Genomic DNA, 25308 nt, shown 5'->3' on the forward strand with positions numbered 1-25308 from the left:
TTTTGAGACGGAGTCTCGCTCTATCGCCCAGGCTAGAGTGCAGTGGCGCAATCTCGGCTCACTGCAAGCTCCGCCTCCCGGGTTCACGCCATTCTCCTGCCTCAGCCTCTCCGAGTAGCTGGGACTACAGGCGCCCGCCACCACGCCCGGCCGATTTTTTTGTATTTTTAGTAGAGACGGGGTTTCACCGTGGTCTCGATCTCCTGACCTCGTGATCCGCCCGCCTCGGCCTCCCAAAGTACTGGGATTACAAGCGTGAGCCACCGCGCCCGGCCTGTACACATTTTATACCATATATAACACATATTCCAGGTGGATTAAAAAATTAAGGTGGAAACAATGAAATAACATTAAAAAGAAATGCATACAGATGACTGACTATCCAACACTGAACTAAAGATTAATTTTATGAAAGAATTCACAGAAAAGAGACAGTGATAAAATTAATTATGTAAAAAAAGAAAATGCAAGTGGTAAACAATATGGAAAAAGAGTTAACATCTTTATTATATAAAGACTTCATAAGAATTTAAAAAACACTAGCATACATAAATAGGCAATGATATAAGTAACAATTCAATGGGGGGAAGTTCAGCAAATTAATAGAAACACTGAAAAATACTGGTAAGAAAGAAATGCAAATCAAATTAATAAATGCAATTTTGTTTTTTAAGTTAGCAAAAATGAAAACCCACTAATTTGCAATACTGATGAGATTTGCACACAGCAGTGTAAAATCTCCTGCCATCCACAGTTTACAGAATGCAAGGTAGTGGGTCCCATACAGAACAGGAGGTGACTGTACCTCCAGATTCTTGGAAAGCCTTGTTATATTTGACCCACTTCCCTGTTTGGGATTTATAACTTTCGACTTGCTTTCCAAAATTTTGTGAATCTATTAATAATTTGAAAAATTAATTACATAAAAGAGGCTCCTGAAAGTGTAACTTATTACAACAATAACAAAAAATTTCAAATGACTTAGTACTGGTTTGTAAACTATGAATATGCACTCTATGGAATACCCCTTGCCCTTAAAAAGGATAATGGAGAATAACTGGAAAATGGAAGTTAGAAAATAATACAAAGTTGCACAGACAGAATGACTGTAACTATGAAAACCTTTGCAAAGGAAATGGAAAAAAATATAGTCAAAGATTGGCATATTTGGGTGGAAAGCCTAAGGATAGTTTCGCCCCCTCCCATTTTCAGCATTTCCCAAATAATGTTTGATAAGCATGTAATATAATGATAGTAAAGAAAACTTTAGAAAATAATTTTAAAAGTAAATGCAATAAAGTTTAAAATTAATACTTTACCTGTCATTCCTGGGTCTTTGGATCCGCTTTTTAATGTTGAATGCCAAGTTCCCCAGATATTGAAAGGCTCCTCTGACAGATCTAGGGAAAAAGTGTATAAAAAGGTATATAACACAAAAGGAAAATTAAAAATCAATGAACATTTTAATAACATCTCTTCTGTGCAAAGTATTGTATTCAAGATCCTGTTGCATACAAAACAGAATACAATTCAGATCCACCTTTCAGCATGTTCATTCTATTTGGGATTTACACAAAGGCCCTTTCTATATCATGCTCGTGGTAGACAGAATAAGGGTCCCCCAAAGATATCTGTGTCACAATCCCACAACTCTACAAAGATGTTATTTTCAAAAAGGGCTTTGCAGGTGTGATTATATTATGGTTCTTGAGATGGGGAGATTTTCCTGGATTATCTGGATGGGGCCAATATAATTACAAGGGTCCTTATAAGAGAGGGGTAGGAGAGGATGCTGCTAGATTGTTGGCTTAAAAGATGGAGGAAGGGGCCTCGAGCCAAGGAATGCAGCAGCTTCTAGAAGCTAGAAAAGGCAAGAAAGCGATTGTGCCCTAGGACGTCCAGAAGGGAAAGAGGCCCTGTTGGACCCATTTTAGACTTCTCACCTCCAGAACCATAAAATAATAAGTTTGCATGTTATAGGAAATGAATAGAAGGGTGATGGGTGACAACAGCTTTATAGGCGCTAACCACATTAACATAGAACTAGAGGAACAATAGAGTTTCTGTACTACCCTCAGGAATACTTTGCTATTGGTATCACTGGATTTCTTCATGCATGCATTCACTCATAAATCCCCTTAGCTTATCCATCAATATTTATGGAGTAAGGCACTACATTAGGCTTTTTCACCATCTCATTTAATCCTCACTACAATCCCATGATGGGATTATAATTACGATTTATAGCAGCAGACGTCTACTGGGTGCCTCCACGTGTTCAGCAGTTCACATGCGTTATCTCACTTCATCCCTAGGAGGTTCCCAGGAGATCATTTTACAGACGATGCAACTAGCGTAAGGAGCAGGTAAGAAATGCACACAAGATTACACAGCAAGTATTATCGAGTGCGTATTACATTTGAAGTGCTGCGTTGAGGGCTTTACATGGATTCGTTCATTAAACTCAATGAATTAAATACTGTTATCATTCTGAGTTTTCACAGCAGGAGGAAATGGGACTCTGGGAAGCTCAATCGCTCACTGGAGATCCTGCAGGTTGAAAGTGGCAGAGCAGGTTTGTGACTCCCAGTCTAGTGCTCTCTTGTCATTGGATACTAACACTATTTGGTTCTGGAAGGTTGTCTTCATACATAGTAGGTTCAGCTTGTTTTCTTTAGAAAAGTAACAGCAGTAATTGGGTGGCACCTCAGACTAGCAAATATGCAACCCAAATCCAGTTTACATAAAGTTCCTAGGATGCTGGAGGGAAAAAGAATCAGCTGGGAATAGGAGTGGCTCCTCTGGGCATGCGTTTATTTCCCAGATATCTGAGAATTGGAGCGTGGCCTGCAGGGACCCTCCCAGCCGACGACTGGGCTCGCCACACCTTCCTCTTCCTAGAGTAGGTATTCAGCAGGTACTCGGTAAATGCAGGTTGAATTACAGAAACATCAAATAAGGGAGAGACGAAGAGAAGGTCCGAAGAGCCCCACACCATGCCACATGCAACAAGAGAAGGGTCACTTGTTTTGGCCAGCGCCCGCTGGCCAGGCTCCAGTTACCTTTCCCAAGCCTTGGTCCAGGAGAACTTTCCCTTGACTTTGACGACGACAAGTGGCCCACCAGCATAAACTGCCCTGGCACTTTGTAAAGCTTCTCCGAGCCCCCCGGGGCCGCGTCCTCTTGCATAGCCAGCAGGGAGCGCTCAGACAGCACTGGGGAGTTGTTGTCATAAGGGGAGATGTCTCCGCTGGAGGCCTTGTTGGAGTCTGTAGATGAATGCCTCCCTCCCACGGAAAAGGAAACTTCCGACTGCAGCATGTCAGGGCTTCTGGCACAATGAGACAATTACACGTGTGTGAGTTTGTTAACAAGTAGTGACCAGATTTAAACAATATGGCTGTTACACAAATGACGGGAGGAGTATGCATGGACACCGGCTGAAACAAAAAGACCATTTTGAGCAATGTTCCAAGACATCTACATCCATGAGGTGAAAGGGTTTCAACAATATGACCAGCAGAGGGCAGTAAAACCCAACAAATATAACAGGAAAAGGCAATGATGGAGAAGGCAGGGTGAGAATGAAACTGACAAGGAGCCCTGCATTTGCCAATGGGCATTGCTAAGTGCCTCGGGGACTCATTCCTGCTTCCATTTTTAAGTGAAAGTCTGATGCTCATTATCTATTAGGTAAGGATACACTAGTAGATAACTCTTTCACCTTCCTCAATATCCTGCATTAAAAATAATTCAGATAAAACTATGGTTGACACTTTGGTTGAAGTTCATTATGGCTTTCTGGACAACTTTTCCATCCCCCCAAAATACTTAGTGTACTTAGTGTAAGTAAATCCATCCTTCATGTGATAAAGATGATGACACCACCGGTGGGAATAAGTGTTTCATGTATAAAGTGGTGACAAAAACAATAAATATATGACCGTCACTAGACTCCATTTTATTCAAATACATCTAAAATGATTCTACAAGGCACTAGTGCTTTTACAAACTGATATGATGTACTAATTAGTATACCATTATCATATTCCTGTGTTCATGAGTTGTCACAGAAACAGAAATAACAGTGAAAATGTATGTGGAACAGAAAAATGAGAACTTGAGCAACATGAAAAGAGCATGGGAAGTCTTACCTGGAAACATCTTTATTTTCTACCCTCCTCAAAACTGGCCCTGACAACATCTTGAAGGGAAACAATCACAGATTGATTAAAAGTTCCAGAACCTACATCTTTTCCCCCTTACTTCACTTCTCTTTACTAGTCTTTGCTCTCTTTTGGCTTAATTTTTCAAAACAAAACCTTTTTATTTCTTAAAGAAGGTAAACACATGCCTGAACAACACTTTCCTAACCAAATGGTTTTGGCATGCAAACTGGAGGAAGTGCATTCACAGGGATCTAGCTTCGTCTGAGGTTTCCAGCAGGGGTTAATATCGAGTGGAAAAACATCCCAGCTTCTGTGATACTGCCACAGCCGTAACTGAGGCAAACACGGGCTTGAACCCTTTTGCTGAGGACGTTTCCTACCAACATGGAATAAAGAAGCCCCTTCCTTGCCTCCTCTTTGAACTCTCATCACATAATCTTATGGGAAGGAGCCAGAGGACTGCTATGAGGATGATTTTCCAGATCTTTAGGCCACCAATGAGTTTGAAAGAAAAATAAAAAGAACTTACTATTTCTGCTGGAAAGTGGTGAGAAGGTGGCTATTTAACTACCCTATCTAATTAAAGGGGAAAAAGTCTTCCTCATTCTAGCTGAGAAAACACAAAAGAAAACAAATAGACGCTTATCTGTTGTCATGGGCTATCACTGGTTAAAGAAAGTTTATTATGAAAATGAGAAAAATTGGATGTGTTGAACTGGAAGCTAACATGGCTGTCAGCTCAGAATCAGTGTTCTATGTTAGATTAGGGCTAGAAATCTTATTACTGGGATACTTTCATTTGTTTTCCCTGTTTAGTTGCCATTTTTCCAGTCATTCATAAAAATGTCTTATGTCTACTCAGTAAGAATATGTCATCTTTTTCTATCAATAATAGTGAGTACATAAAGCCTTATTGTACGCGATGACTTAAAGAGAGTCAATTCATTAGCTAAACCAAAACAAAATCAGTGCTACCAATGTTTTGTTTTATGTTTTGCCCCACTCATATTGGGAGGAAAGTTTTAGAAAGGTCGTATTTTAGCTTATGGAGAGCCCAATAATTCTCTCATGTCTTGCTCATCTGTGTTACAACCCATATAGAACAGAATACATTCAACAAAGTGTTATAAGTTGAAGATTTAGCCAGGAGTTATGTACATAAAGAAAGATACTCGATGGAAGAAATGTCCCTTAAGTCTTGGCACTAGGGACATTTGGGTTTCTACTGATGAGTAGGTTATTTTTACCCTATGGAGCCATGAATCATGTAATAAATAATGTATTTCTGTCTCCAATGACTGCTAAGAGGCTCAGAGAATTAAGGCTCCAATTGAGTTGGTGTTTTTAAGCTTGGGGATGCCTTTGTGAGTTTTGCATCCCAACTTCATCTTATCACTCTTTGTATCATTCTCCTTTCCCCAACATTTCAAATTACTTACAGCATCTCTAATTAGTTACTTACTATGATATTGTTTCACGTTATATATTTTTCAAGCTGCTTCAAAAATTTTTTGGACTGACGTATAGACAGGGAAAATTATACCTACATCAATTGTTGGGGGTGGGGGGCTGCTGAAAAGGCAGTATGCCTCATGAGAGCGTTTAGTTTGGTGAAAACAACACGAAAGAAAACAAAGACAATAGTAACAATAGCAAAATTAACTAAAGTTGCCACACTATTTGTTCCTTTGTTTTAATATCTCTGATTGGATCTGATGAAGTAGAGGTGAGAGAGGAGGAGGCAGAGGGCCATTGTCCCTTGTCCCTTTCCTCTATTCTTTAGGTCTGCAAGATCTCATTGAGTGGTTGTGAAGTGTGCATCCCAGGGCAGCTGCATCTGTCTCACCTGGGAACTTGTTGGCAATGCCAATTCTACAGCTCCATTCTGGACCTACTGACAGGACTGGCTACATCACTTGTGGAGCCCAGTGCAAAATGAACATGTGAGGCCCCATGTTTAAAAAGCGTTAAGCATTTCAAGATGGCGACTGCAAATCAGTAAACCACACGTGGGCTTCTTCTGAGTGTGGAGTCACAGCCCTGAAAGCCAGCTCTGCCTATTAAAAGGGAAACTCAGGGTGGGGCCAGCAAATTTTTTAAAGAAGCCCTCCAGGTGATTCTGATGCACGGGGATGTTTGGGAACTTCTAATAACCAAACCTTATTTTCCTCTCTCAATATGTAGATGCGACAGTGGGCTAAAGGTCTGCTAAGAGCCAAATCAGGAGGGAAACCAAAGACGGTAGCCAAAACTGCAGCATTGGCTGCCCTGGGAGTGAATGTGGTGGTCCCGACCTTGGGGTGACTGAGGCCACAGTTAGGGGAAGGAGGAAGTGTGTCCCCATCCCAGCTGATTCCTGGACCTCCTCTGTCTGCCTTAAATAGGATCCAGACAACTGAATGTAGTGTAGTCCCATTGTGGATCAGAACATGTTGAAGTGAAAGGGGGGTAGGAAGGACCAGTGTAGTGTTCTCTGCTCTTCTGGTTCAGTCTCCTAAGTCAAGCCGGCAAAGTGACCACAGCTGGGCCCTCCATCAGGGAGGAAACAGCGGGGGTGGCTGAAGCGAATCCCTGGAGGTAGAGGTAGATGAGGTGTCTCATAGTAGACACAGGCTCTGAACCTCCTTGGGATGGCTGGGGTCACAGCCAGGGACATAGACAGAGGGGGCATCCAATGAGAGATGATGTCTTCTTTTCAAAGTTTCCCCACCCTCCAGTGTATCCCAGCCATGGGAGGAGATACAGTGTGAGTACACATGGCAAGCAGTTTAGGAAATATACTTATGTGAAATATCCCCTTGGCCTGTGAGGAGAGTAAAAGTTAATATTTATACAGAGTTAATTATGTGGCAGGCACTGTACTAAGCTACTGTTAACAACTCTCCTTTTTCCTGACCTGAGTCTGGGATTGAGTGAAAGAAACAAGGAGCTGACTGAATGCTGAATACCATGCTCTCTAGCAGCAGAGGCAGTTAGGGTTGGGATCCTTCTAGAATTTATTTGGTAAATAGTGTTCAACATTATTACAAAGCAATAGTAAAATGCTTTTTCTTACTTAGAGTTAATAGCCTTTTAAAATGCTTAAAATATTTCCCTATCATTTTATTGTCTTAGCAGAGGTCAGGAAGTGGTAGCCAAATTTGCCTAAGAATCTATGTCCAAGAATTATCTTCTCACATGAAAGCCCACTGATTAAAAAAAAAAAGACTGTTTTATTCACTCCTCAGGACTCTCATAACATAGGCAGTTCATAGATTTTTTTAAAAAGTGTCATTCTATTGTTTTATATCTGTCAAAAGCAAATCCAGGATCAACACATATACACATACGCATATACATATATACCAACACACATATATACACAACACACATGCACATACATATACATATTCAGACATAAACACATACATATACATGCATCAACATATGCACACATATACATATTCACACACAAACATATATACACATGCACACAAATATGACAGACATATGTACACATAGACACAGAGACACATATTACATATACACATACATGCAACTATATACACATGCATATACACATACACCCACTTAGGTAATACAATTGGAAGTAAAGACACAGAACAGACAGAGAAAGAGTAGGATTGCCGAATGGAGGTTGGAGTCTGGAGAAATTTCCAGAGACTTGGAAGCAGAATTGTGAGGGCCTTTCAGAGCACATCTGTCCTGTAATGGGGGCTGGGCATCCAGTCATTGTGGATACCTTCATTACACACCTATGCTTCCTGTGTCTGTCCATTGCCCATTTTCCACTTCTAAATCTTTCTATTCTATCCCAGTTTCTGAAACATTTCTAAGTTTATGGAAGCTATTGTAAAAGCAGCCTGTCAAATGTATACATCAGGTAAAATCTATAAAGTTCTGTAAGATTTTCCGTATAAAAATCACAAATCAAAAAACAAATTATTATAATCCAGAAATTCTGCAAGAAGACAGGGTGTGAATAAATCCAGGTGTAGTGTAGTGGAAATGTGGATGGTAAAAGTATATAGGAAAGGAAATTTCTCTGACCCTGAAACCTAGAGATAAAAGTGAGAAAAGAAAGAAAAACTACCTTTCAGGCTACAACTGTCAGAGAAGTGGTTGTCTGCCAGGACCAGGGTGCCTGATGGTGACTAAAACCATCACTGTGAGTCAGCTCTGGGGGCTTCTTGAGTGAGCATTACCTTCCTACAAACCAGCTCCAATTGGCAGCACTGTAATTTCTGAACACTGGTGGAGAAATCAGCCCAGGAGGGGAGGTTTTAGTGGTTTTCCACAGGACACTCTGTCAAATCTAGAAAACCATACCATCTTTTGGATATGTCCGAAAAATGAGATAAGCAACCACAATGTCTTCTCTCAGATTTGACTCTAGGATAATCCAACACTAAGAAGATAGTTTTGAGTTCAGGGTCCCAAATAAAGGCATTAAAATACTCATGTATCTATTTACATGAAAGTTTTACTCTGATCAGTGATTCACTAGATGAGGAATAGTCTAAAAGCACATAGTGACATCTCTTTGTATGTCTTGGAGTTTGATGGATTGAGGTTCAGACTGTTGGGTGGATGAGTTGCCAGTTGACATGAGTTGGCATCAAAAAGTGCCTAGTGGCTTCTCTTTCCTGTCTCAGAGCATCATGGATAGAGGTCGGGTGGACAGGTCACCAGTCTACATGGGTTTGCCTCCATGCATGGACCATCTACAGCATGCATGGCCAATCTCAGCTAACCAGACAAGCAAGGGATGGGCAGGGAGAGCGAGTCACGTTCTCACCCTTAGCTGGTCCCTCCAGGTCAGGGCGTAAACATGCTGGCAGGGTACTGTGGGCAGGCCTGCACTGCAGCCGGAAGCACAGAACTTGTTCTGGGGACAAATGGAAAACTCCGGTTCAATCACCGGATGGGGCCCGCCCAGCACCTTGCTGAGCTACCCCAGCAAGAAGAACTGTGGAGTTTTCAAATGTGTGTTGGCTTCATCCTTGGCTTAATCATTTGACTTATAAGTTCCAGTCTGTTGGAACTGACAGCATTGTATCATCCATCTTGGATTATATCAATGGTACTGGGAAAGGAATCCACTGCTGGAGCAGCTTTGGAATCATGAAGAATGTGCACATTAATCACCATCAGTTCTACAAAGCCTCCCTTACACAGATTGCTAGGGATGAAGGCGCCCCACTTCAAAGAGGAACTGACATGGCTCTAAACTCTCCACTGGATGATGGAGCTAACACCCTGGGCATATGGCTTTGGTGAAATTTGTCCCCTCATTTTTAGTCCTTATTAATTCCCTCCTAATATCTCTGGCAAATGGAGCACTTATGACAGGTGAAGATCAGACAGTGTTGTCTTCATTATTTACAGAGGGCCTGATAAAAACATCTTCAAATTAACATTCTGCAAATTTATAAAGAAGCTGTGAATCACAGTGAAGCTGTGAGGAAGGAAGGGGTGATGTGATAAATTCTCCCTCCATCTTGAATGCCTTTCCATAGAAGGCATATATGCACACATTTTAGAATTTTTCATTATGGAATTCTGTATTCCACATAAGCTTTTTCTAAAACTATCTGGCTGGAAAGGCTTTCTTGAATGGAGTATGTGTGTTAGGGGAGGGGGGCGGGGCAGTTAATGCTTCATAATTTCCAGGGTGTTGAGGCCAACAGCTACCGCCACCCAATAGGACTCTTTGCTGTTACACTGTACTGGTAAAGTCAGATTTCTTGTCTGAAAATTTCCTGAAACCCTTTCTGATTTGAAAAATCCTAGTAAAAGAAAAATAGAAATTATAATCTGTCACATAAAACTCCATGTTTGTGAAAAAAGATATTTTTAATGATGAGCTTTGAAAGATGAAAAGAAATGATCTATGTGATATTTGCTAAGTTAAATGTGATACCTTTAAATTAGAAGAAAGCCTAATGCTCCCCCAGAATGAAGAAGGCAGATTTGTCATTCAATAGGGTGAACATCTAGCTAAACAATACAATTATTTTTCAGTACTGAAATTTTATTTTTTTTCAGACTAGTACAGATCTTCAACCATGCTCTTGATACACTAGTCACCAGTTTTGCTAATTTTTAAAATTAATTTTAGTTTAATTTTTTTTCAGTAAAAACTTTGGGAAGGCTACTAACAGAATTAACCACAATGAAATTTAAATATGTATACCTGAGTTTAGTTCATCCATATCTGCCTTCTCTCCAAATGCAGTTAAATTTGTTCTATTTTGATCTTGTTTCCGGAGTATAGAAGGGAAGATACTTTACTTAGCCTTATTTAATTAATATTCTATTTCTGGGGAGCCCCTGAGGTTTGATAGAATAAGAGCAAATCTTTACATGTTTCCTCAAGCCTATATTTAAAAGTTACAAGACCTGTTGTTGAAACTAGTTACTGTGTCACAGATGATCTGAGCTCTGCTGAGCTCTCCTGAGCTTTGGATTTATGGGGGATTTTCACATTAATCATGCTTAGTTCTGCAAAGCATCCCTTATGTGGAACTTAGGGGCCTGAGATGCCTCAGGCAAAAGAAAACTGTGTACCTCTATATACATGGTTTTATGTATAATTTTTTTTCCCAGAACATCAAAGCAGTTGAAAAAATTGAAAAATTGAAAAGAAGATACATTCAAACCTATAACATTTATATTAAATTTAAATGTTTTATGTATGCCCAAACAGAATTTCCTTATTATTTTATTTCAGGTTAATTTAGTTAGAACTTATTTAAGATTGTCACTTGGTCAAGAGAAACTGTCAAACATAGCAATTCTCTCAGTTGGAACCAGGATAAAGTAGATTTTGAAAATCTTGCTTTGGGAGCTGAGGCAGGAAGATCACTTGAGCCCAGGCGGTTGAGGCTGCAATGAACCATGGTCGTGCCACTGCACTCCAGGCTGGGTGATAGAGCGAGACCCTGTCTCAAAAAATAAATATGACTTATGAGTTGCTTCCATTTAAGGCAGCAGCACATATTTTACCTTTTGTTTCAGGTTCTATGACTAAGCATGGCTAGTCTTTTTGAAATTTTGATATTTTCTTTATCAAACATTTTTGGCATTAGCTTGGATTTTTAAAAAATATTACATTGCAATATAATCAATTTTGCTGACTGAGTTTTCTGGCATTCCGTTAAATTCTGTGTCTAGGCAAGTGTCTCACTCGCCTCTCGCTAAGTCCCAGTCCTACTGTGATTCCTTTGTTTTGTTGCAAATATTCACATTCAACATATCCTGTCCTGTTTGATTAACCTCCCATTCTCATTCGCTATTTCCTCACATCCTTAAATCAAAGGGTAGGGGAACTATTTTAAGTACCTTTGAAGAAAAGAGCATATATAATGCTAGTAAATATACCTGACAAGTATATATTTTTTTAAATCAAAGTCTTTCTTTCTTTTTTTTTTTTTTTTCTAGAGACAAGGTCTTACTCTGTTGCCCAGGTTGGAGTGCAGTGGCATAATCTTGGCTCACTGCAGCCACAAAACCCTGAGCTGATCCTCCTGCCTCATCCTCCCAAGTAGCTGGGAGTACAGGTGTGAGCCACCATTCTCAGATAATTTTAAAATTTTTCTTTAGTAGAGATGGGGTCTTGCTATGGTGACCAGGCTGGTCACAAACTCCTGGTCTTGCATTCTTAGCCATAAAAATCTCTTCTAATCTCCCTCTGGCATCCCGTTTTAGCTGAAGCCAAACATTTAAGCAGACAAGCATGAGAAAAAACAAGGAATTATTCTTTAACTCCTCCAATACCGATGTCACATAAAGAAGTGAAAAACCGAAATCAAAACAAAACATTAAGTTCCCAAATATCACTAAATGTTTGCTCTTTCAAAACAGAAATTATAATATTTTCTTGTTCTTGGTTTTACACTCTTTAGAAAACTTGTTTCTTTTCCCCTCCAAATAAAATCTTGTGCAGTTTCCACTTGGCCTCACAGGAATGTAAAGCTTTATTTAGGTATGTGAACTGGTGGCAGAGAACAGAAGCTTCAGGAAAAAAAAATCAAAGGGTTAGAAGCAAATATAGTGTTTGCTTTTAGACACAATGCCATAACTTAAAGTGAATGGGTTCTCTCTTGTATCATATTGCCTGGAAGTTTGCTATCTCATGACAACCAAAGTAGGATCTAGTGATGGCCAAGCCTTTGGTAAGTAGTTGTAAATGAGCAAATTGGTGATGTTTATTATAAACCAGACTATATACTAAGAGCATAATTCTGTATTTAAGTTGGTGCTACTTTTTATCTTTAGTTTACAGATGAGGAAACTAGAGAGAGAGATCTATCTATGAATTAGCAGATATTAACTCTTAACTAATAGATCGCATATATAATAGCAACAGAAATGGAATTCAAACGTAGGCAATCTGGCTCTGGATCTGAAATGGTAACCAGTCTATTAAACTACACAAGCATGTGTTATTGACAGATAACTGACTATACAAACATGTGTTACTGATGGATAATTGACTTGCCAATGCAGCCAGCACCATCTGGCAGTTTAGGGTACTGTAATTTACTATAATTTAGCTTTACAGTAATCTATTGTCACTGCTTCTTGACTTAAGCACCACCCCTCAGCATGCCATTTAAGGGCTTCTACCTTCACTGCTGGCCAGCCTCTTTATTGTGTCCCCAGCTAGCCAACATATTTACTGTTATGTCCAGGTCCTGGTGCAAGCTCCCCAAATATCCAGGCCTGTTTATATCCTCCACAGTCTTCAAAGTCCACTGCAAATCGTTCCTCTTCTCAGAAGCCATCTCTGAGACTTCAAATCATACTCTTTTCCTTCTCCAAACTCCAAGTGGATTCATGGTCTGGAGCATTGATTCCCTTCCTTTGTCAACACAAGGATGCCTTTTTAATGTCAAAAATCACCCAGCTCAAACTCCCACGTGATAGTAAATTTGTGATATCCAATGTGGTGGATCTAAGCTAGAGGTTCTTAACCCTGGTTGCTCATTAGAATCATGCAAGAGACTTAAAAAAAAAATCCGAATGTCCAGATTGCAGCCCATAAAAATGAACCAGAATCTCTGAGGGGTGGCCCAGGCATAGTTGTTCTTCAAGCTCCCAGGTGATTCCAAGGAGCTGGTGAGTCTGAGAGCCAGTGGGCCAGCACCTATTGTTTTGCATTCTAACTTTGGAGGCCTCCTCCAACAAGTCTGAAAGCTCCTAAAAGCAAGAATATACTTTGATATTTTAAGCTTCTTAAACTCAAAGTGTGGATCATGGACCAGTAGTATCAGCATCACTTGGGAGCTTGTTAGAAATTCAGATTCATAGACTACCTCCCCGAGTCCTACTGATTCAGAAAGAGCATTTTAACAAGATCTAGTGATACCTATGCATAGTAAAGTTTGAGAAGCATGAGTGAGTTTAAAACACAAAAAGACCACCTACTTTGGGAGGCTGAGGCAGATGGATCACAAGGTCAGGAGTTCGAGACCAGTCTGGCCAACATAGTGAAACCCCGTCTCTACTAAAAATACATAAATTAGCCAGGTGTGGTGGCGCATGCACCTGTAATTCCAGCTACTTGGGAGGCTGAGGCAGCAGAATTGTTTGAACTCAGGAGGTGGGGATTGCAGTGAGCCGAGATTGTGACACCTTAGACCCGGAGGCCAAAGAAACTCGATATAGGCTTGAGGAAACATGTAAAGATTCAAAAAAAGGCAACTACAGCTGGAGGGGTAGCACTCTTGAGCTCAAGCCTCAAAAGGCCACTAAAAGTAAACATTCATTTATTAACATATGCATTTTTCCTTCATGACATCATTCTCTGCCTTCTGGGCTGTTCCTTGGCCTGCACCTAGAGGAACACAAACAAAACCCAAACACTTTCTTCTCCTAAGTAAGTCTTCCCCCAGTGTTTTCTGTTCACTGATAATGCTAGTTTCTGACATACACAGAGCTCCTATGGGCTCACTCTTCTTTTCTTGGAAGCCCTGACACTCATCTAAGATCTTGGTCTAGGGTCTGCTCACCTACACTTTAAAATTCTGCTTCTTACTATTACGGATAGGGAACAGAAGGGGCTGGACAATTGTACAGCTTGGGATGGGCTTAATATGTGTGCTTCTTCCTTTTCCTAATAGAAGAGAAAGAAAGGTTCGCTTTTTACCATGGCATTTATATGCAAAGAGTGTATTTGAAAACCATGTAAAAATAACTTCTATCAACTGTTCTTTAAAGTATAGTATTTATCTATCTAATAATGCCACACAAAAGCAGAAATTTGGCCAGGCAAAAATCAGTGGTTTTCTTCAAAAGTGTGTGTTTTGTAGCTTTCCCACACAGTACCAACCATATGTTATAAGTGCAGTTTAAATGAGGGTCTCATAAACAGAAATGCCAGCATGTCTCTTTTCTGTACAAGGGAGGGAAATAAATGACTTTATTAAAATTATGGTGGTGCATGATCTGCTGAAAAGAAAAGCCATTTGTTAATATAAATTAGGACTTATACCTTGATGATGGTTAGAAACCTAGGAAAAATTTAAGTGTAAGCCTAATTCTCTGACATGAAAAGCAAGACCATAAAATACTAGCTCATCTATACAATTTGAATATAATTTTATTCACTCATGGCTCTTGGGGCTTGAATCCAGGCCTTACTTTTTCAACAGAATTTGGTCCTATTTGAATCAGAATTTGGCCTGATAATGAATGGCCCAGACATAGATTTTTTTAAAGTAGATCTGAAAGGATAATCCAATTGAAAGGTCTTCCCTGCTAAGCTGGAAATGGAGTGAAGCTGAATTTAGCTGTGCTATCAACGTAATGACCTGGGAAAGAAGGAGGTTGAACAACATGGAAGTCCTTTTCACCAAATTTCTCTAAATAATATAACTTTTTAATTATCTGCAATAATGAGTGAAAATTAATTTATCAAGTTCAACACCAATATACAGGAATAACTTAACATGTGTTACTGTTTATAAGACACCATCGATTAAGACATGCCATTATTTTATTTATTTGTTTGTTTATTTATTATTATGAGACAGAGTCTCACTCTGTCACCCAGGCTGGAGTGCAGTGGTGCAGTCTTGGCTCACTGCAACTTCTACCACCCCAGTTCAAGTGATTCTCCCATCTCAGCCTCACGAGTAGCTGGGATTACAGGCACCTGTCACCACGCCTGGCTAACTTTTGTATTTTTAGTAGAGAGGGGGTTTAGCCATGTTGGCCAGGTTGGTCTTGAACTCCTGACCTCAGGTGATCTGCCTGCCTCAGCCTCCCAAAGTGCTGGGATTACAGGTATGGGATTACGTTAGGAGCTTATCATTGGTTATAAGATTAGTCTCAATTTCAGAGATCATAGGGCATGGGAGAAACATATCTTAGAATTGCTGAAATTTAGTAGGTTAAAAGTATAACAAAAGTGATAATTTTATAAGAGCATAGCAACAACTTTTCCTGTCACAAATTTATGGTTTGGTGTCATGGTGGTGATACTACTCCTGGTTAATGATGCTATATTATGCCCTTAACTGGTTATGCCAAATGCTCAGCATCCCCACACCCTCTGCCTCTGCAGCAAAGATTGGAAGTAACCATAAAATCTGACTAATGCAAAAACTCTGCACTCCTCCTCTGGGAGCAAAAATGGTAGCAATCCATAGCCTGCAGCATGGCTTGCATTTTGCTAATTGCAAACATGAGTGCATGTAGAAACCCATGTGCATTTTTATCAAAATAATACTAGCTATAAAAAGTGGGAGAGCCAAGAGGGTGCACACCTCTAATTTCAAATGGGCACCTAGGCCTCAGCTAAGGTCTGTCTTGTGGTTTGATAATGGGTTAATCCCACTGGTAAAGCTGCACAAGCAAGATGCATTCAGGCGCAGCCTTAAGGGCCCCTATGCACGCTTATCAGAATTCTAGAAGTAGAATCATTGACGTGTATTATAGTCCCTTGCAAGTAATTTGTGCTTTTTCCCTGTAAATGAAGTCAAAAGGACCCTAAGAGGCTAGAGAAAGCTGAAAATAAAACAGGAAAATCTTGTAATGCGGTTTCTAATTTGGTAAGTGGATTGATGGGACCTGAAGCATTTTCTGGTTAGATGGACTGATCAGAATTGGCCAAAAAGTTGCCTGAAGTTCCACTTCAGGTCACCCTGCATGTAGTTGTGTAAACCTTTCCAATTTCTCAGAAATGGAAATAGAAATCTCCAATGCGGCTTTAGAAGATGGAACACTGGAATACTCACGATGATTGGGAAGCCTTTCTTCTGAGTAAATAGTCCACGACATCAGGATCGGTCTCTAACAGGCTGATCAGCACTTCGTTCTGGAGATCTGGGGGAACCTGAAGGAGCCAAATGTTGAGGCATAAATAAAACCATTCCAGAAACAGGCAAAATATGGTCACTGACAATTTTACTGTAGCATAAAACAGAGCCCTAAAAGTTGCAAGAGAGCAGAATGATTTGCTGGTTAAAACCAAACCTGTGCCAACCCATGCAGCTGCTTTAATTATTAGGACCAACTGGATGATTACCAAATAGTCATATTCAATCCAAAATGTCACCCCTCACATGCCTGGAGATACAACTGAACCACTTGGATGCCTTTATTGCTCAGGCTAGATTTTCTTGGTTTTGAATAAGGAAAATATCATGGTTCAGAGAAATAGTGTCCATAATTTATTGCCCAATGGGGGTACTTCCTAGAGTTTGCATTTATAATTATGCCAAGACAGCAGGCAGAAATGATGACTGTATTGGGCAGTTCTGGAATATATGATCAGTTTATTAAGAAGGCAGGCCCTTGAGCCAGACTGCTTGGGTTTGAATCTTAGCCACACCAGTCACTAGCTGTGGGACCCTTGACAAGGTATATCGACAAGGATCTTCCTAGATCTCAGTTTGCTCACGTGTAAAATGGGGATAGCAACAGTACTCACCACGAAGCATTGCTATGGTGATTAAATGACTTATTATATGTTGAGACTTTAAAACAGTACTTGGTCAATGGTAAATACTCAAAAAATTGCTGGCTACTACATTTGCATATGTCACTTTGTTATTCGGTGCCTGCCTTTACTCCTTTCTTGCACCTGGTCCATCAGTGATGAAAAGTTTCTCACTTTGTAATTTGTTAGGCATCCAGTAGAGTTCTACAGATGAGCATCATATGTTTCTCTAAGCCTAATCCATCTACAGTATATTAGAAGATGGCCTCACAACCCTAAGTCATCTGTGTGGAAATGTTCTATAAGAGATGATTGAACCCAGCTCTGACTTGTGGTTTCTTATTCCATAGAAGCTGATAGCTCAACCAAAGGAAACTCAAAACTATTGAGAGAAAATAAAATTTCAGTCTGATTCTCTCACACATGAGCTCAGAGAGAAGACTTTTTAAAACTGCAGGGTCAAGTCTTTTGAAAATAAGTGGTTGGTGGAAGAATTTGCTTCTTGCCTCTTGCAGAACTCTATGGTTCTTGAGCTTTGAGAATCTGGAAACAATTTTATTAATAAAAACAGGGATGAGAAAGCAAGGAAATGCGTTCTGTCTCTTACAAATCTGTTCCTCCTACTTCATCGTGAACCTTCATTAATGACATTGCCAACTTCTAATCACACAAGCTCAAGATCTCAGAACGGTACTAAAGCTTCTCTGCATCCTCTCTCCATTCAGAGCCAGGAGGCCTACTAGACTTCATCTCTGTTACTTCTTTTCTCCCTTTTTCATTCCAACTGCAGTGACCCAAGTTCAAGCCCTCATTAGCCCTTTGTAGTGGTCATCTGTTCGTCATTAAAAGTCTCCATTTCCCTCCTCTTATAATAGTTATACCCCACGTTCCCTCTGGTAAACCAACTGCTACCCAAGCCTTAGCTCAAGGGTGAAGTGTGTATCCTAGTCTAAGTCTACTGAGCATTCCATTCTCAGATCATCATAGTTGTCTGAGCAATGGGCATGTGACTCCATCAGAGGCAATGAAAACACTGGAGGTTTTCCCTGAGACTTCTAAGAGAGGATACAGGGCCTGTATCCATATGAGGCCTGATGATTGTGCTGACAATTGAGCAAACAATACCAAGAAAGAGAGATAAAAGGGATGTCTTGATATCATCTGAGTCCCGGGACAAGCTATGTCTGAAGCCATATTTGCTTGTGGATTGTTCAGCTATGTGAGCCTTCAAATTACTTCAGCTAGTTTGAGTTTTTCATTGCAAAGAAAAATACGTACTTGATGAACCTTTGATACAACAGCTTTCAAATTTGTGTGCTATTTCCTTAACATGTGCATCACATTTCTTCTCTATGTGGTTGTCAGAATGCCATGGTCAAGACACTCATTTACTGGAAACTCTTTTTATTCCCATGGCTGAAGCCATCCACTTGCATGCTCTCCTCAATCTGTCTTTCCCATCTTCTCCCCTAGCAGTCATTCCACACAAGCTCTACTTCAGCACCATTGTGCTTCTCCCTCAGGTCTTCTCTTCCCTCCCTTCCTTTCATTCATTGCATAAATGTTGAGTGAATGCTTCCTGAGTGCCAGGTACTGGATGCTGGGAAATCAGTTACAAACCAAACAGACAATAATCTTTGTCTTCATGAAGCTGATAACAAATATGGAAAGACGGGTATTAAACAAACATACAAGAAAAACATAGAGAAACACAAGGCAAAGAAGGGCAATGAGAAATTCTTGGGAAGATGCAGTTTTAAATAGGATTGTCAGTCCCAGAGAAGCTGACATTTTAGCAGAAAACTCAAATTGATGAAGGAGTTGGAGAAAATCATTCCAGGTAGAAGGAAGGAAAAGAAAAGCCAATGATAAAGGTCTTGAGTCAAGAGTGATGAGGAGGCCTGTGAGGCTGGAAGAGAGTAGGAAAGGAGACAGGTGATAGGAAGGGGTCATGGGGCCAGGACCAGGTGTCATGGAGTCTTATGGGTCATAATAAGGACTTCTGCCCTTACTTGCAGTGGGTGGGGATCCACTGGAGATTTTGAACAGATGACTAACATGAAGCAGCATCACTCTGGCTGCTGAGTTGAGAGTAGAATGCATGGAGCCAGAGATAAAGCAAGGAGAGCAGAGAGGGGCTGCTGATCTACCCAGATAAGATGATGGGTCCTGAACCAGGACAGTGAGGTGATGAGAAATATTTCCACCGTGGACATAGTGAGGATAGAAGTGATAGCATTAATTTATTGGATGGAGAGAGAGAGAAGAGAGGGAGAGGGAGAAGAAAAGATGACCTCAATGCTTAGGGCCTAGGCAACTAGAAAGATGGAATTGCTGTTGACTGGTTTGGAAAAGCTGCAGGAGGAGAAGGTTGGGGGTCAAGTTTTGGAGTTTGGTTTTGATATGATAATGTTTAGAGGTCTGCAAGACATCCAAATGAAGGAGAGATCTTGTAGATAGTTGGCAATAAGGATTCAGAGTTCATAGGAGAGGTCTGGGTTGAACATAGACATTTAAGAGACACATAAGGATTGTATTTAAAACCCTGTGACCAGCTGCAGTGGCCTGGGAATGAAAATGGGGAGAAGGGAAAGGGCAGGATATTTAGGTCAAGGGTGAGATTATTCTCTTACTGTATAAATTAAACAAACAGAAAGACATCATTTTTACTGTATTTTTTTCAAAGATCATCACCCAACAGCCATGTGCTATTATAACAGTTTTTTAAAATGTAACACCGAAAGGGTGAAAATGAGAAGAAAGAGAACTCATATATTTTAATGAACAGCAAAGCAAAAAATAATATAGGACAAAAATTTATGTCCTGATCTCTTTTTTAGAAGAAAATTCCATAAACAAATTAGGAAAAGTACTTGCATTTTCATCCAGTTAGTTTAATTTAAAATTTGCTAGGCTTTGACATGTAATAAAAAATTTCGTGGCTGGGCACGGTGGCTCACGCCTATAATCCTAGCACTTTGGGAGGCCGAGGTGGGTGGATCACGAGGTCAGGAGATCGAGACCATCCTGGCTAACATGGTGAAACCCCGTTTCTACTAAAAATACAAAAAAAAAAAAAATTAGCTGGGCGTGGTGGTGAGCGCCTGTAGTCCCAGCCACTCGGGAGGCTGAGGCAGAAGAATGGCGTGAATCCGGGAGACGGAGCTTGCAGTGAGCCGAGATCACGCCACTGCACTCCAGCCTGGGTGACAGAGTGAGACTCTGTCTCAGAAAAAAAAAAAAAAAAAAAATTCGCTCCAAGCGCTAATCCATTCCCATTTGGATTTAATTAAAGAATAAACAATTAGAGTGCAAGCCCTTCAGAGTGGTGCACGCATGACAGTATTAATTCTTTGAGAGTATGTAGTATGTCTAAGATAAATTATCAACTTGGATGCATTATTATAATAGGTTTCAGAAGTATTACTTAAAAAATAACTTTCCATAAATTTTTGTTAAGCTAGTCTGCAATTCAGAGGTTTTCCTCATTCAACTAGGCAAGCAATCATAATTATTGAGGTCTATTTTATGTTGCATACGTGACTCTTACTTGGTAACAAATGCAAATAGGAAGCGTCACAGTTATAAATCTATCTATAGTTTCCTTTTAAAAGGCCCATGGTACCATTTTGGCTTGGAGACACTATTTACAAATGCATAAAAAAGATATAGTTTAAAATGGTAGATCCATGTATTACAGGAAGGCAAATAATATTTTCCTATGTATTATGCAAAACTAACTACAGTTGTATATAATTCATTAGTTTATTTATAATCCATTTTGTTACAGAGTGATTTAAGGCAGCTTCAAAATGTATGTGATTAAACCACATTTTAAAAAATAAAGGAATGATTCAGAAAATTGGAATCAGTGGGAAAATGAGGTAAAAAACTTGAAATGATGCCTGAAACTGATTTTTAAATGTTCATACAACAGCACCCAGTACTGTTTTCCTGTAATTCTTCTAATCTTTGGCTATAACTGCACATTTCATTTTGTAACATTTAATAAAAATTTCAAACTACTGGCTCAGTTAAATTGGATGAACATTTGTTTCTCTATTAATTTAGGTACTTGATGGAGAAATAAAAGTTAAGTAAATAAACTGATAGGAAACAGCAGCTTGAAATAAGTAAGAAAGAAATATCTAGGTAGACCACTGACTTAAGCATACCTTTTCAGGAATTAGGATGCTGTAAAAAAAATCTGACTGAGGCAACAGCCCCTGAAATCCAGTTTTGGCTCTGCTGTTTATAATCAATATAAACTTGGACACTTCTATCACCTTCTTTAGGATTCTGTTCCCACATCTGAAAACATATGCATATTCATTTTACTTAGTGGGGGGTGTTTTGGGAATCAAAAGCGCTAAAAAAAATTGCAAATAGATTACCAATTGCAAAGAGATCTAGTAATAAAATGTTTTATTAGAAATAGATGAAATAAGTTAAACACTTGAAAAAATAAAAGCAGATAACATGGAGATGGACAATATTTGTTCTGCAATTATTAGTTTTTATTAACAGTCATCCATTTGCTCTTAGAGAAGAAGCACTCTCTTCTCTTTTGCTTAACACTTCTTTTGGGTAACTCAGTTATAGGATTTTCTCTTGCTATGTCTCTGCTTCTAATCCCCCTCTGAATTTCTGGAGTTACAGCCTATGACCTCTTGGCCCTTCAACTGCAATGGTCTTGAAGCCAGACTCTGTGTAGCCTCCCCCTTCCAGTTCCTTTTGCTAGACCTTGAATCTTCCCACCATTCACGTCATTAGAAGGTAAGTTTCCTGAAGGCAGGGATTATCAGATTTGTTTACCCAGAACTGAAACAGGCTCATAAATTTGTAGTTTTCTGTCAGCTAACCTCCCTCAAAGCTAGGGCAAGATCATGTATGCACATGCTGGTACCTGAAGGGGGGCATGTAGGGGCTTCTGGAAAAGGTTATCTTCCCTATTGAAAATGGGTGCATGAAAAGAAACATCATCTCTTCATTAATTGATGCAATGATGGCTGGAAGAGATGCTGTTATCAACTGTAGCCATTTTGCAGCTGAAGATGGCAGAGCAGAGAGAGCAAAGTGCTACTGAGCTGCTGAAACTGTGCCCCCCCTATATTTACTGTGTCACATAATAAATGCTGATGTCAAAAGCCATTTGCAGTTGATTATTGTTCTCCTTGCCAGTCAAATGTTTCCTAAATGATGTCTCATTTTCCTCCTCCAACTTTGCTTCCTACTTTTTCCTCTCTGGAAGCTCTTACCTGCACTTCTATGACCCTCACCCCATCATTCACTTACACACTCACTTGCTCAATTTTATGCTCTTTCAGAATACAAGCTAGGGTGGTGATTTCTACCCAGGGGATGTGCAGTGAATGTTGCTGAAATGGCTAAAAATAATAATAATCTAAAATCACCCAGGATTATGGTCTGCATGTGTTATGTTGCCCCTGTCTAGATGTTTCTCTCTCTACTTATCAGTGGTACCTATGTCATGCTGCAGCACAGTCTTCTTGCTATTCATTTCTAGAGTGGGAAAATAAATTTTCTTTCCCAACTGATTATCATCAGAATTTTTCTAAGTTCTTAAGCTATTTTTCTTATCAGTACAAAAACTTCAAAACTTTTTGAAAAAGATAGCTCAATAATTAAACAACGTTTTCATTTTCTGCTTCTGGGATTTTTGTATATAGCAAAATGGGAACTAAGGAGAAGGGTGGTGAAAGACATACTACATTTTTTTAAAAAATCAAGCAATTCTGCATGTTAAAAAGAAGAAACAAAACCCAGCCCAAAGTGATTCTTCATTTACAATTCATTGTTTCACATCAAAATCTCTACTGGGCTTTAGTCAACCATGTAACAATTCTAGATATTTTCTAAGGGTACCATTTATGGTTGTGTTTATCTGGAGACTCAACTCCTTAGATTTTAATGAGTTCCTTCAAAGCATAATGCTATTCCAAAAATCAAAAGAACTTTGGCCCCTCCTGCTTCAGAGAAAAAAATGTAAACACTGCACATATGAAAGAATAAAACTGTCACAATTAAAATCTACCCGATCAAATTAAAAATGAAACCTTGAATTATTGCCTAGGGTATAATTGCTATGAGGTAGTTTATTCCATAAACCACTGAGAGAGAAAAGTGGTATGAGTTTTCTCCATTTACTAAGTCACCACAATAAACCATTAAGGGCTTTTCGAAGAGCTATTCCCAGGACCCAGCCCTACTGCACTTGTCACTGGATGTTCCACACCAATCCACCACTTTGCACTTGACCAAGAAGGATGCTTTAGCATTTAAAACCCAGCAAAAGTAAATATCACTGGAAATCATGATGGCATTTTGTAGTTAACAAACACACTAAAAGAAATCACTTTGGCTGTTTATGGGTGCAAAAGCTCAAACAAGGACAGGCCCAGCTTAGAACCTTTGGCGTGGCTCTGTTGTGACAGGTGGTTTAATAATTTAAGGGGTCTGGGTGCACGGGAGGGTCAAGATGCATTCAATTCAGCAAATATTTCCCAAGTGCTTGATACATGTCAGGCAGCATGTTTTGGCAATTCAGGTACATTAGTGAACAAATACAGTGGAAGAGTCCAGGGCTCATGGAATGATGTTGGAGGATAACTCAAGCAAAGATGAAAGAAATCAGCAGTCTTTGCTCCATGGCAGCAGGTTAAAGGGAGTGGAAAAGGTTCAGGCATAATTTGCTTCTGCTTCCTTCCACCTTTGTGGGACACAAACAGTACACATGTTCTGTCTTTGCAGACAGGGCCAAGTGAGCAGGCTATAGCAGGAACACTTGCTGGCTCTTGAAGCCATCTGCTGGCCTGAACATCAGGGGTGCTATGATTAGTCCAGCAGTATTACTGCTGTTAAAGGTCTTCATTCCTCATTTTCAGATTGGCTAAAATATGTTTTCTTATTCTTTCCCCACAAATGGACTCCATATCTGAGATACCACATCAAAATGCCTCTTCTTTTGTGTGAGGAGGCATCATGCTGTAGAAATAATTCATTTAGTCACTGCATCACTTGGGCAAATGAACTTGGCTTACTCCTCATGAAATGGTAGTGAGATTTAAACAAGCCAATAATGTACGTATTGAGTAGCCCAACCCTGGCACATAGACAGTGGTATTTGTGATATATACAAAAGGAAATGGAAATCATATCTAATTATGTGGATATACTGGGAGGGGTGGTTCCTTGCTTGATGACCTGGATGAATGCTTGACTCTTTGACTTGGCGTGCAAAGTGTCTTTAAGAAAATGCGATTTGCATCAGGGAATGAAGAGAATACAAAGCAAAGCTTGGCTTCTGACTTGGAATCCTCATCACAGCCTCTGACCCTTGCTCCCAGTAGTGCTCATTTGAAATTTCCCACGTGCACTAAGCTGGTCCCCAGTTCAGGCCGACAACTCAGTGGGGTGGGAACACACTGGTTTTCCCATGTCTCCACTGCACTCCGGACTTTTCATCAGCTTACAAGGGTGGTGTCTTCTCTTTCTTGCCCCTCTCCTAAGAAGAAGCCCTAGTAAGAATCGTTTATTATCAGCCCTTAGAAGAAGCTGACAGTTTTCTCCATTCTGCTCTGAAGTTCTTACTAATCCCAAGAGCAATGATGAGTTTTCTCTGGAATTCTCAATATTAGTTACAGAAGTAATAACTTTCAGAACAATTCATGTATCAATGACTTAGTCAGTGAGAGCTTTCTGGTTAGGATAATACCAATGACTTTGTGTAGATATTCATGATTCTTTTTTTTTTATTATTATACTTTAGGTTTTAGGGTACATGTGCACAATGTGCAGGTTTGTTACATATGTATCCATGTGCCATGTTGTTTTGCTGCACCCATTAACTCGTCATTTAGCATTAGATATATCGCCTAATGCTGTCCCTCCCCCCTCCCCCCACCCCACAACAGTCCCCAGAGTGTGATGTTCCCCTTCCTGTGTCCATGAGTTCTCACTGTTCAATTCCCACCTATGAGTGAGAACATACGGTGTTTGGTTTTTTGTCCTTGCGATAGTTTACTGAGAATGATGTTTTCCAGTTTCATCCATGTCCCTACAAAGGACACGAACTCATCATTTTTTATGGCTGCATAGTATTCCATGGTGTATATGTGCCACATTTTCTTAATCCAGTCTATCGTTGTTGGACATTTGGGTTGGTTCCAA

General features: G+C 39.8%; 1 protein-coding gene across 1 annotated transcript in view; it reads right to left on the bottom strand.

The window, feature by feature from the left end:
• The window catches only part of ARHGAP6 (Rho GTPase activating protein 6), a 285984-nt gene that overhangs the window by 4233 nt on the left and 256443 nt on the right, over positions 1-25308 (bottom strand). Inside the window, exons 10-12 of the mRNA XM_058441606.1 lie at positions 16415-16512; positions 3063-3331; positions 1320-1400 (exon numbers count right to left, since the gene is read on the bottom strand). Coding sequence (XP_058297589.1) covers positions 1320-1400; positions 3063-3331; positions 16415-16512 — 448 coding nt within the window. The remainder of the gene's footprint in view (positions 1-1319; positions 1401-3062; positions 3332-16414; positions 16513-25308) is intronic.

The sequence above is a fragment of the Hylobates moloch genome, unplaced genomic scaffold (genome assembly GCF_009828535.3).
Source record: "Hylobates moloch isolate HMO894 unplaced genomic scaffold, HMol_V3 SCAFFOLD_7, whole genome shotgun sequence".
In the NCBI taxonomy this organism is placed as follows: domain Eukaryota; kingdom Metazoa; phylum Chordata; class Mammalia; order Primates; family Hylobatidae; genus Hylobates; species Hylobates moloch.